Source organism: Heteronotia binoei, chromosome 12, assembly GCF_032191835.1.
Source record: "Heteronotia binoei isolate CCM8104 ecotype False Entrance Well chromosome 12, APGP_CSIRO_Hbin_v1, whole genome shotgun sequence".
Taxonomy (NCBI): domain Eukaryota; kingdom Metazoa; phylum Chordata; class Lepidosauria; order Squamata; family Gekkonidae; genus Heteronotia; species Heteronotia binoei.
Window position 1 is genome coordinate 47526038 of NC_083234.1, and position 13180 is coordinate 47539217.

At 40.3% G+C, this 13180-nt stretch overlaps 1 protein-coding gene across 1 annotated transcript in view; it reads right to left on the reverse strand.

Annotated features, from left to right (window-relative positions):
• Positions 1-295: 295 nt before the first annotated feature.
• Positions 296-13180, reverse strand: part of SLC23A2 (solute carrier family 23 member 2) — a 93462-nt gene continuing 80577 nt past the window's right edge. Inside the window, exons 11-16 of the mRNA XM_060251886.1 lie at positions 12891-13038; positions 11429-11534; positions 5311-5440; positions 3892-4029; positions 2560-2655; positions 296-1824 (exon numbers count right to left, since the gene is read on the reverse strand). Of these exons, the coding sequence (XP_060107869.1) occupies positions 1604-1824; positions 2560-2655; positions 3892-4029; positions 5311-5440; positions 11429-11534; positions 12891-13038 (839 nt within the window). The 3' untranslated portion in view covers positions 296-1603. The remainder of the gene's footprint in view (positions 1825-2559; positions 2656-3891; positions 4030-5310; positions 5441-11428; positions 11535-12890; positions 13039-13180) is intronic.

Genomic DNA, 13180 nt, shown 5'->3' on the forward strand with positions numbered 1-13180 from the left:
TCCAAAGGTTTGTGCGCCAGCCCTAATTTAACCTTTTTTGGTGGGCTTCTCGTCATTGGATTCCAAGACAGCAAACTACCGAAAGTAAGTTGAAGGGAAATTAAAATGTGGAACTAATGTGGATCCAAATCAAACCAAAATTGCACAAGGAGAATTCTGCAGAAATGGTAGGGAACATGCTGACATACAAACCACTGACTGCTTCATTTCCATTCAGCACCTTTCAATACTGATACATCATGGCTCTTTGCTGCCTTTTCCCAACCCAAAAAAGCTTCAAAGATAAAATAAAGGCTGTTTTGCTCTTTTTTTTTAGTAGCCAAGTAATATACAGTATTTGCTTCGAAAACAAAATATACAACAAAGCAAGCACCTCAGAGCATACTGGCCTTGCGATAACACCCTAATGCCTCCCTGACAAATCTTTCCACAGCTTTAAAAAAAAATTGCTTTTTGGGTCACAATAAGGGGGGGGGGGGGGAAGCCACACATACAGACAAAACATTGATGTCTAAAAACTAACTTGCAATAGTAAGAACATTAAACCGGAATAACTTGTTTATAATTATGAATGCATGATGAGCATTAACAGCCGCGTAATATCAGAGCCAAGACTAGGACAGGAAAATAAAATCAAATGGCACCCACAGTGGGCCCCCAATACCCGTTAAACCACCCAGTGGGCAGTGATGTCATACATAATGTCTCGTCTGTTATTAAAAAGGGCTCTGTGTTCAGTTCAGCTCAGAAAAGAAGAAGTGTAAAAAAGGCAATGTCAATCATAGGCTGCTTTCAAGACTGGCAGAACTGTTCAGCCTCCAACAGTCTAAAAACAAATTTGCAAAAAATCTGGAGACAAGATGAAGATTCTATCTGCATTATTCTATTGAGGACTAGTGACTCTAGGTGCTTAATAGCTATTGTGATATATAAGGCTTGCGCAGTAGGTATACATGAATTGCTTAGTGTTCCTACTATCAGATCAGGGTTGTGGCAACTGAATGACAGCTCAAGACAAGGAGCTACATTCAGCAACTGCTGTGCTACGAATCAGTCTGACAAAGAGTTCCAAGATACTGCTGTTATGCAACGAAACCATGTGCTAAAGGGCACCAGTTGTCAATACAGCAACTCCATGCCTATTGCTGGAAAAATGTTAAAAGTACTGCCCACTACAATACTTTCTGCTATTAGTTGCCGGAATATAAAAAATTGGCTGCAGGTTTGTGAGGGATAAAGAAATGGAATGTATCTGGTACAATGGGAAAGATAAAGCAATGTCTCAGTGCTGCATTTATGGAAATGCTATGTACCAGTTTTGGAGCTGGATTTACAATTCCCAATAGAACAGCAGCAATGCTAAAATTTAGGACAAGCTATTTTAACGACGTTTTAAAAACAAAACTAAGCATTGTGTTAACTAAAGAGAGACATTATAGATAGTTATCACCGCCCACAGTAGGAAAGCTATTTTTAGAATCTGTCTCGGCTCTGGTTCCAGAATTTAAAATGCAGATATACAAAATAAAATAAAAGCCAGCAAATAACTGCCGATCTGTCTGTTACTACAGCAAGAATGGAAGGGAGACATTTTCAGCAGGGGCTATACAGTAGCCTCCGAGTCCTCCTCCTGGGTTCCTTTTCTGAAACCTTTCCAAGTGTAGCCCACAAAGGTGGGACTGATGGGCAAGAAATGGAAACATTTATACTTCTTGATCATTTCCATGCCAAAAGGCAAGTCGTAGGTTTCCATGCCATCAATGGATTTGCTGCCTTTGCCTGATCCTTTTTTCCACTTCCGGATTCCTCTTTCCTCAGGACTTCCTGAATTTTGGAAGGAAGAAAAGAGCAGCTTTGAGAATTATACTTGAGACACATAAAACACAAACTTCTCTGTACAAGGAAAGTAACTGGCTTGTCCTCCTACTGTCAAGCATGTGTCTACCAGCATAACCTGAACAGGCTACTCAAAGCCCTCCTTGATTTGGTGGCTCCATGATCTGCCTTTCTGTGCTTTGTCAGTAAATGAAAAGGAAAGAACTATGAAACACTGGCTTTAGCTTATGAAACGGCTCTTCTGTGTGCTGCTTTCTAAAGCTACAATCGTGATGATAAATTGGGAGAAAGGCCCATTTAACTGGTTGAGAGGTTTGTATTCTTTATGCAAAGTATGAAACCTTTTAATTTTTTCAAGGGAAGTAGGTTTTGGGCATATTTTTCTCATCTTTGAACAAAAGCGGCCCTTCTAGAAGGCAAGCACCTCAGCAAGAGAGTTGTTTGGCTCCATTAGAGGCAGGAAAAGCGAAGGCAGTCTCACAGGGCACAATCTACTGAGAGGTTCCAGGGTGCCCACTCACCAAAATGAGCAGAAGCTGCTCAAGAGTACCCTATTTTCATTCAGTTCAGTGAAGTTATGTAAAAGAGCTTCCTGGACTTTTAATGTATTTATGTTTTGGGGAGGGGAAGGCAAGGAGAGATATGGATTTTCTGTCAAGCATAAAAATATATTTGAGGCACACAGAAAAGAGGAGTTGGGAAGAGGTATACCGCATGACTAACCTGGAATCGTGTTATCCAAGATGAATGCTACACAACCCCCAACAAACATGGCTGTAGTAAGAAGAACATTGAGTACTTGATCAACACTGGCTATTCCTACATGAACAAAACAGAAAGAAAAGTTACTATAGAATCCTAGGAACAATCATATTTTATGTGGTATTTGAAGAGCCAACATCAGACAGAAAAGAAGCCAGCATAGATGCCTGAACAGTGGTTCACTTAATGCATGCATAAACCTATTTGCTACCACACACACAGATTTCTGTGACATCTTTCTCCCAGTATAAGCACATGGACATAGTGCACAGAAGGGCAAAGGTGTTTGATTTCCTCATCTGAACAGGTGGGGGAGTCAACTGGGCTGGAGTGAAAGGCCCCTGGTCAGTTTTCCATCTTATCAGCTCTAACCTACCCTTGAATAATGGGCACTTGAAGTGGTTTCCTTATGTGTTTTTTCCCCACCACAACAGAATTGCAACAGGACACAACCTGTGACAAAAGCCACCATAAAACTCATGCAAGACCCTAATTGAGACACATAATCAGAAATAGAACTGACTCAGCTTCTTTTTGTAATCTATTAGCTATCTTATTTTAGCCATCCAGTTCACTTTTTAAAATTACAAGATGTGGGCTATTTTTCTTGTAGATAAAAGTGTTTCTGCAATACTGTAAGTTTTCACCAGACCCGAGAAAAAAAATAAAAATTCAAGCACTGTCAGTATTGCAGAACATTAAGGCTTACAAAGGTATTTGTAATTAAATAAAGCAAAGATGGGCAGTGAGCTAGCATTTGGTGTAGTGGTTAAGTGTGCGGACTCTTATCTGGGAGAACCGGGTTTGATTCCCCACTCCTCCACTTGCAGCTGCTGGAATGGCCTTGGGTCAGCCATAGCTCTTGCAGAGGTTGTCCTTGAAAGGGCAGCTGCTGAGAGAGTCCACTCAGCCCCACCCACCTCACAGGGTATCTGTTGTGGGGGAGGAAGATAAAGGAGATTGTGAGCCACTCTGAGACTTGGAATGGAGGGCGGGATAAAAATCCAATGTCATCATCATCATTTTCCTCTGGTCAGCACTTACATAGACTTCAGGAATCCTAAGAACTAGAAGCCAAACTTTAACATGCATTTAAAGCTTCTGCTGATTAATAAAAGCAGTCCTAGCCGGCAGAACACAGACTGGTATCTTCAGTGTAAGCATATGTTATGGCTCAAGGTTTGCATGAACACATACTTCAGAATATTTTTTTTAAATTCTGGTCACTGTTCGAGTGGAAGTCTTTAACACAGGAAAAGAACTTTTTAACACAGCAGAAAACAAACTTTGTACCTGTAACCAATGGGTTTTGCCGGAGGTAACTTGGAAGGACCAATCCAAAGAAGATAGAAAAGCCAAGCACAAAGAGGTTCCGAGAAGAATTCAAATCTATAAACTGGAGGTTCGACAGCCCTACTGCTGTAATCATCCCTAAACAAGGATATGCAAGTTAAGTTTTAGCTATGAAGTGTTAATGTGACTTCTTCCAAATAAGTACATTAAATCTAAAAAGTTAAATTCTGAAATAATTAATTGGAAAAGTCCAGAGTTTACAGAAGATGTTTTAAATACTCCATTTGAGGAAGAGGTCTAAAACTTTCCAAAGCCTACCAACAGAAGGCAAAAAGTAAAATTCAGTGAAGACAACTGGCCAACTGAATCATACAACTAAAAAGAGATACCATGGAAGTCTAAGAGTTTTGTCTTATGTGATATGCAAGGTCTTGGGAAAGCTTTCATGGCCTCTGTAGCCCCACTGGTGATATGGGAATAATAAAGACCTACAGCTTGTTCTGCCATAACAAGTACTTGCATTCTTGAAAACTGCCATGTTATAGAAAATCATGCTGTAGCCATGTAATTGTCCCAGAAAAAAACAATAAAATAGGTATGGGAAAAGTTCCAGACCCTAGCCTGGTTAAAAATACTATTATTCCAACTGCTAGATTGTCTGTTGGTGTTTATTACATCAAAGTGTGCCAATATCTATCACGCTGTGGAATATAACACTCAGAGATCACCATCCTGACTCATCAGAGAACTCTCACTCTTGAAAGCTTATACTTTGAAAATCTTGTGGGTCTCTAAGGTGCTACTGAACTTGAATCTAGCAATATCACAGTAAAGAAATCAGTAAAATTAAATAAATTACCTACAGTACATGAAGGTACTGTAAAATGGGAAGACTGCTTGCTCTGACTGGCAGAGGAGGAAAGAGCAAAGATGGAAGAGGAGAAGAGGCTGAGACTACTCAGACACTCATTAGATGTACAAAGCTACATCATCATGGGTAAACAGCAAAATTTCCTTGGCATCAATCAATCAATTTATTCGGCCAATGACCAGCACAAGTCAAAAGCAAAAACTATTCAACAAAACATTTAAGAATAAAATTGATCTAAATATAACAGGAAAATCTCTAAGATTAAACATTTAAAATCCATACATAAGAATTTAAAACCTGGACCTATTATATAGCTCTAAAATTTAGAATCTATACCTAAAATTTCACACCGAATTCTACAAGCTGCTGAGAAAAATTTAGCACAGCTAATAGTGACCTGTGGATTTGCACCCATCAAAGCCAATGTATTATCACTGGAGAAATTCAATGACAAATCCCATTCCAGGGAAAGGCTGGGCATGGGTTGTCTGGCATGGCCACCTACAGTGTTATCACTAACATAAAATAATGTCAACAGAATCCCTTACCAAAGAGAGTGCAGAAGAGAGCTCCAAGCACTGGATCAGGGAGTGATGCAAACAAAGCACTAAATTTGCCAACCATTCCAAGCAGCAGCATGAAGGCTGCTCCATACTGAATAACACGCCTGCTTCCAACCTGCAACACAATAAAAGGTCAAAACTTTAGAAATGTTTCAACAGGAGTTTTGCTGCTGCTGCTGCAAATCTGAGTCCCCCACTGAAGGATTTTAAAACCTTGCTTATATTTGAACCACTGGGGGGGGGATCTGCTGGACTTAAATCACTGCAATTTTATTCTATTAATCTCTTGCTGTCACACTGAAAATTTCAATGATGGCTATTATTTTCATGCAGTACACCCTTCAGTAGGAAGAGATGCGAAGTGATACAAACATTTAAATATGTACAGAAGCAAGGATATATGTTCCTGCATTCTCTGTGTGCTCTCTTTAGGGAAGGGAGGGGACAGGGGAGAGGGTGCTTGAATACGGTTTGTCACTTTGTACCTCAGTCACTTCTCATGATCTTTCTGCAATTTTATTATTATTGTAATACTGATTACAAAATACTGGTAATTCCAAAATAAAAAGTTGCTTTGTCTGCTTTCAAAATAAAAAACAACTTAGCTTTCCTGCCACAACAAGAGCTGATGATTTACAATTATTTCCTGAATAATTCATAAGAAAGAGCCAGCCTGAGAAACAGGAAGCAATCAATTAAGCTGGCAGTAGAAGAAAAGGAAAGAAATTTAGGACACTAGCCCTAAAAAACTTCAGTGTCACTTTCACTGTCTGCACAAGAAAGCCTGGTGCTGGAACTAGTTTTTAAGCGCAAAAAAAAAAGGTTGAGAGAGAGCGAGAGACAGACAGACAGAAAGCACAAGATAACAATATGTTGCCAACATCACCCTCTGCTTATGCATTAAAACTTAGTAAAAGGGGGGCGGGATCCCAGACTAATGCGAATCATTCTTATTTTAAAAAGGCAATACTTATGGCCATATTTATCATGTGATTGCTTGCCTGGGTGAAACTGCAGATAAGCTATCATCAAATTCTGTGATCACGTGGTCTCAGTATTCCTGAATAGACAGCAAGGTGATGCAGAGATTATACTGCATCCATTTCATTTTAACTGGCATTTCAATACAAAAGATTATTCTGGTAGAGTTATACAAGAGAATGGAAATCAAGCACAGACATTTCCATTGCTTGAGGTTACACTCTCCAAAGAGCATAACTCAATAATAGCATGTTTCACTCCAAACAAGCAGTCTCAGAAGGACCGATGCAGTCCTCAAAAAGCTTTTGTGGAGCAGCTTCAAACACTAGTGTCAGAGAGCATGTGATAATCATGTCTCATTTGAAGTGTCATAATCTTCTAGTGGGACAAGGTCTCTTTCACCACTTAACTGTTTCAGAAGGTAACTGTATTGGTCTGCAGCAGAACAGCTAAATTCAAGCCCAGTAGCACCTTAACAGACCAACGTGGCTCTCGGGGTATAAACTTTCAACAGTTAAATTTTCTTTAATTGGATCTGAAAAAAGACAGCTGTATACCCTGGAAAATTTGTGAGCCTCTAAGGTGCTACTGGATTCAAATCTAGCTGCTTGATTGTTTCTACTTTTGTTTCTTTGGCTGGGAAAAATTATGATGAGTGACTGGAGTGGTACACACACAGCAAGGCAGATGGTTTCCAAAGAGATATTTTGTAAAACAGCTTTTATTTCTATATGGTTACAATCCTTTGACTGGATATTTTTCTCCAACAAGGTCTACAGATGTCCATATGGCATCTGGCTTCCTGAGAAAAAGCACTCAGGAGAGCCAATGACCAGACTATTTGGCCTTCTCGTAAGACATCATTTCATTTATTATTTGGCTTTCTCTTAAAACATCATTTCATTTACTACTATATGCCAGGATTCATGTGTGTAAAACAGACCTGAATAGGCATGCCTAGAATTTGCACATGCATCCAGTGCAAACTGAAAATGACCAACTAGCAATGGGAAAACAGCACTTTATGAACATATGAAGCTGCCTTGTACTGAATCAGACCCTTGGTCCATCAAAGTCAGTATTGTCTACTCAGACTGGCAACGGCTCTCCAGGGTCTCAAGCTGAGGTTTTTCACACCTATTTGCCTGGACCCTTTAATCACTTTACTGCATGTTAATCACTTTAATCACTTTACTGCAGGTTAGCAACACACAAAGGCCAAACTGCATGTTACACCAACCACATAACTTCTACAAGGACTGCAACAGGACACCAGCAGTAAGCTCCCTGTGGGAACTGCACCATGGACCCAATCCAAACTGGGTCCCTGAACCACTTCTACATTGAGTTACCATGGGGAGTTTGTGGCCATCATCTGGCTGCAAGTACTCATCATGATCACATAACAGATGCAATGTGTATTCTGCACCAAAACAACCAGACTGATAACTTTGGAATCCTTCACTTTGACATTGTCTTACAGGTAGTCTCAAAGCACTAGGTGAGATGCTGCTGGCAGACCTTTACCTTAGAACTATTAATCTTGGGGGTTTTTTCTTACTTGGTTTTTAAAATCTCAACCAATCAGAAAAGCAGAATGTCAAAAAACTATCTTATGTAGCAAGAATCAAACATATATCACCTCACATAAGGTACCTGTGCCACTTTACCACTTAAAAAGTCATCTTAAAATATAGAAAATATTTGTCTGACACCTCTGTGTATTGCCACCACCTCTTTTTCTCTCTTTCATCATGACACAGTAAAAATAGAAAGCATTCCAATCTATGTTTGAATCATCTTTTAATTACCATTGTTAGGCTGGTACAGAAGTGGAATTTCCATTCTATGACATAGGGTTTTGTTTCATTTTTAAATTATTTTCCCTCTCTCAATTCAGATGTATATCCAGCCTTTGGTGTTCCACATCACATGGAGGAAAATCCAAATGTGTGTGCATACTTAAGAATTCCCTCACTTGTACCCATGCTGTTGCAAGATTTTTTAATTGCTTTAGTGTAGTGTCCAGATTATGCTACTTAACAGATGGGTTTTTGACTGCTCAAGACTTTTAGTTAAAGAGTTTTAATCAGATTAAAGGAAAGAAAAGACATAATTAGACTGCGAAAATATGTCAGGGGGTACAGATAGCTTTTCAATAACAAGGTATCAATAACAAAGTATACTTTCGTCTTCTTGAGCAATTTTCTTGCTTAAAATCATCAAGAGAGACGCATCCAGCAGATGGCGGTGTTTATACTTTCAAACATTACCTTCCCTTGATGGAACAAAAGCAGCCAAGGGCCAAATAATACATGATGGCAACTGCTCTTTTAATACAAACATGCCCCAACAACATTCAGAGCTGGGTGATGATGCAGAGAAAGTGCACAGATGGAAGATACTGAACTCGCCCCACCTACCCCACTGCTCTCCCCTGTGATCCACCTCCAGCACTTCAATTCTGGATGTGAGCCTGTCCTGGGGAAGTGTTTTTGAGGGGGAAAGGAGGAGGAAATTAGTTCTCCTCACCGGACCCATCACTTGTGCACATGTCTATGCTTTAGAACTGTATACATGCCTGTACTCTTAACATATAATCAGGGCAGGCCCACATTTAACACACAGGCTTTCCATCATCAGAGGCTGTTTAGCCCCAAGAAATTCAAAGATGTTCCACAGCCAAAAGAAAGAACTTCTTCTTACGCAGATTTTGATAATTGATGTCAGAAAGATAAGATCATGATTTTGGACTCTGCTTAATTAACAGAAATCCAGTAAAACTGACTTATTCAAGAGAGCTCTTTTTATAAAAGGAATACAATTGCAGTTTTACAATGCAATCCTGAGCAGAGTTACATCCTTCTAAGCCCATTTACTTCAATGAACATAGGAGGGTGTTATTCTGTTTAATACTACACCAACAACTTCTGAAAAAACTGAAGAGTTTCTCCTTATTATACTGTTCTTATTTCATTGTTCTCTAATTTTGTATTCCGGTTTTGAGGCACCATTTGATTTATGTATTCTGCTTGTTTCTATTGCATTCTTTTCTAATTCTGTGATGTGCCTTGAGCCTCTGTGAGAAAGGTGAGTTATAAATAAATGAAACTCATCTATATTCAGAACTGATCATAGCAAGGAGTATTCCTGTTCCACCTTCAAACATGAACTGAATGGATGTGATAACTCATCATTTTGCTGATCAACTGTACTGAATGCAAGAAGGGGTAATTTATTCACATTAAGGGAGCTAAAGTATGGGGGTGTGCAATTTCCCTCCCTCTCTCCCCCACCCCTCAGTTCTGGTATAATGAACTGGGGGAAAATTGGGGTTCCCTGAAAAATCTCAGATCCCAATACCAGTACAGTGATCAAATCCAGGAATTTTTTTTTTTAATCCTGAATTCTTTCAGATCCAATAGATCCAAGAAGAAGAAAAAAAAGATGAAAAAAATTGCACATCAGAAGCTGTGCCTGCGGAGAGCAGCCTGTTCCTCACACACACAGCTGGTCCTCAGTTGACTTCTGTTGCAGTTTGGTTTAAACTGAGCTGCAAGAGGAGCCAACTCCAACTGAGGCGGTATGGAGTTGCCAGCTCCCCTTGCCCAAGCTGATCCTCTCTTGCAGTTATGTTTAAACCAAGCTGCAAAAGGAACCAGCCCCAGCTGAGGCTGATCCTGCACTGACTTCTCTTGCAGTCTGGTTTAAACTGGACTGCAGGTGAAGTTAACCGGCCCCCAAGCCAAGCCAGCAGGGGTTGTCTTCTGCAGCATATAAGGGACTGAAGAAACCCAACAAACAGGTGAGAAGCAGGAGCAGATTGCTGTTTTCAGATCTAATGATAATTCCCAAATATATCCACCATTTTCTCAGGATTTTTTTCTTTGGTTTTCCCAAGAAAATCCAGATACATTTGGGATGCCAAAATATACTAAAAAAATACAAAAAAAAGAGTACTTTTTTTTGGGGGGGGGGCGTTAATTTTCAGCTTGGGTAGATCTAAATGCACAACCCTGCAGACTAAACTTGAACTCCAAGTAGCTATCTGGAAATTGAACATGTTTCTAACCATTCACAGCTATCAGAGTCATGCCTTTTTTGTACAATTATTATTATTATTAGCAGTAGTATTGTTAGTATTATTATTATTTATATTCTGCCCATTCCCCCATGGGGGTTCAGGACGGAGTACATCAATATAGATAATAATAAAAGCACAATAAAATTACAATAAAATCAGTTACAATAACTAGTTAATAGTACAGCAGGATGGTCCAGCAGGATGGTATAGTAAGATGGTACCACAGGGGAGGTCAATCGATCTAACAAGTAGATGCCCGCTGCCTCATCCAAAAGCCTGGCAGAACAGCTCCATTTTACAGGCCCTATGAAAGGCTAACAAGCCAGGTAGGGCCCAGATCTCCATAGGGAGCTGATTCCACCAGGTTGGGGCCAAGATCAAGAAGATCCTGGCCCTGGTAGAGGCAAGATGGGCATCTCTTGGGCAGGGGATAGTCAAAAGATCTTGGGAGGCCGAACAAAGCAACCTCCAGGGCATATATGGGGAGAGATGGTCCCACATGTATGCTGGTCCCAGGCTGCGCAAGGCTTTAAAAGTCAAAACTAACACCTTGAAATGGACCCGGTATTCTATGGGCAGCCAGTGCAGGTCGCGGAGTGCTCATCCCTACAGGTGATGCAGTCAGCAGGCGAACTGCTGCATTCTGTACCCACGGCAGTTGTCGAATCAGCTTCAAGGCCAAGCCAGCGTAGAGCAAGTTACAGTAGTCCAACCTTTTTAGTGACCATTGCATGGATCACTATAGCCAGGTCTTGGGGAGATAGATATGGTGCTAGTTGCCTGATCTGCCATAGATGGTAGAAGAAATGCCCCGTAGCCGCCATGACCTGGGCCTCCATGGAAAGAGAGGCATCCAGAATGACTCCCAAACCTGCTGGGCCAGCACTAAGACAGCACCATCCAAGTTTAATTTGTTTAATTCTTGAACAATCCCCCTGTCTTCATTACGCATTTGCAGGTGAAACATCCAAAGCAGTTGTACCCAATATGTTTCATCTGATGGACAAAGAGGAATGCTAAGAGGAATGTACCCAGTACCTTTGTAATCCCCAGGACTCCAATATTAGGACTTGAAGAAGTTGATCCATTTCCAGTACCAAATATTCCATCCAATACACAAGAAAGGCCTTCTATGAAAATGCCTCTACAATTGAAAAAAAAATTGAGATGAAGATATATAATAAGTGAGAAAGCAGGTACTACCAGCCAGGTACTCATGCCAAACTGGGCAGCAACTGTAACATGGGCTGAATGTTCAGCTGCTGAAATAAGGAGAGAGATCAAATTTTTCCATAACTCAGAATTAACCAAATAAAGCTAAGAGATCTACTGTTATGCCACACAAACAAAAGGAAAAAGCCACACCCATCCACTTGCAGTAAAAAAAGGATCAAGTCAAGCAACCAAGAAAAACTGTACCTTTTTATATTAAAAAGTAAACCTCTTCAAGCCCTCTTCTTGGTCTTTGTGCCTTCGGCCAATCAAATCTACTGTAACTTTCTACATATCCTGCCATTTTCTTTGGTGTAGTTCATTACAAGGAAATTTAAACACACATTCTTTTTTTGAAGTGTGGCACCACCTGGAGGGAGGGGAACATCATAGCCATACCCCTCCACCGAAAAGCAGACCAGTCAGCACATATGCTGACTTGGTCTTATTTTCTATGGATGGGTATGGCTAAGATGCACCTTGGCTAACAACTATGTACATAGCAGGAGTTTATGGTAAACCCTACCAGTCCTTTCAGGGTATTAACACGAGCAGTAGGTAGCAGGTTTGTCTAGGATATACTCTTGATCAGGTGTATGTGGAGGGGTCATTCTGTTCAGACTCAGCCTTCATAACCCCCCCCCCACCCTTTAAAAAAAAGCCATCTGTTCTTTCAAGCTTATATCGTGCGAATCTTAACTGTAACATCCACTTTTTAAAAAGCAACAGCTGGCTGAGTGGAACTTCCAACACTGCAACAACAGGACACAGAAATGTATTTTCCAGGATATTCCTGAGTCCAAGAAAATTAGTTGGAATGTGCTGAAGTAATAAAACAGAAAAAATTCTCTAATGAGTAGTGACTAATATCAAAAGACGTAATAGGGCTCAGGCCTGAGGAGAAACTCCACCACCTGCCCTAGAAGCCTTGCCCTACATGGCAGATGTGTAAGGCTTTTCTGGCCTGAGTCACATATAACTTCATGATTACTTCATGATTACCTTATGACTAGCAGATACAAGTGTGAACCACCTCCAGTGGGGGAAAAGATGCTTGAGGAGATGCTAAATGAAATAAAAGCCATTTGTGGTATCTGATCTGTGATGCTGCTACATTAAGGTATAAACACCAGCAGTAGTTTTTTTTAAAAAAAAAAACCTGCCAAAAACGATCACAGAATTCTGCATAACCCTTTCACAAAATCAGATAGAAATATCAGTACCTACTTTGCTGCCACAGAACAAAGAGGGCATAAGTTGTTGTTTTTTAATGTCTCAGAAAACTTACCTATTTATTGCATGGATTGGTGGTGGAGGAGCACAAGATAGCCTTGCACAGGCATAGTAATCACCAATTGATTCAATGATGCTAGCAACCACCGCACTGAGCATCCCAATAACGCCTGCAGCTGAAATTGTAGGCAATCCCCACTGAACTGTAAAGCAAAAACCATGAAATCTCTCTTGGCATATTTAAACATGATCTCTTAAGATATCAAAGAGTCTTTTAAGATGAGGGAGGGCTAAGCTCTGTATTTTAGGGTGTCACTCTGTCCTCCCAACACACAAAAAACTGAC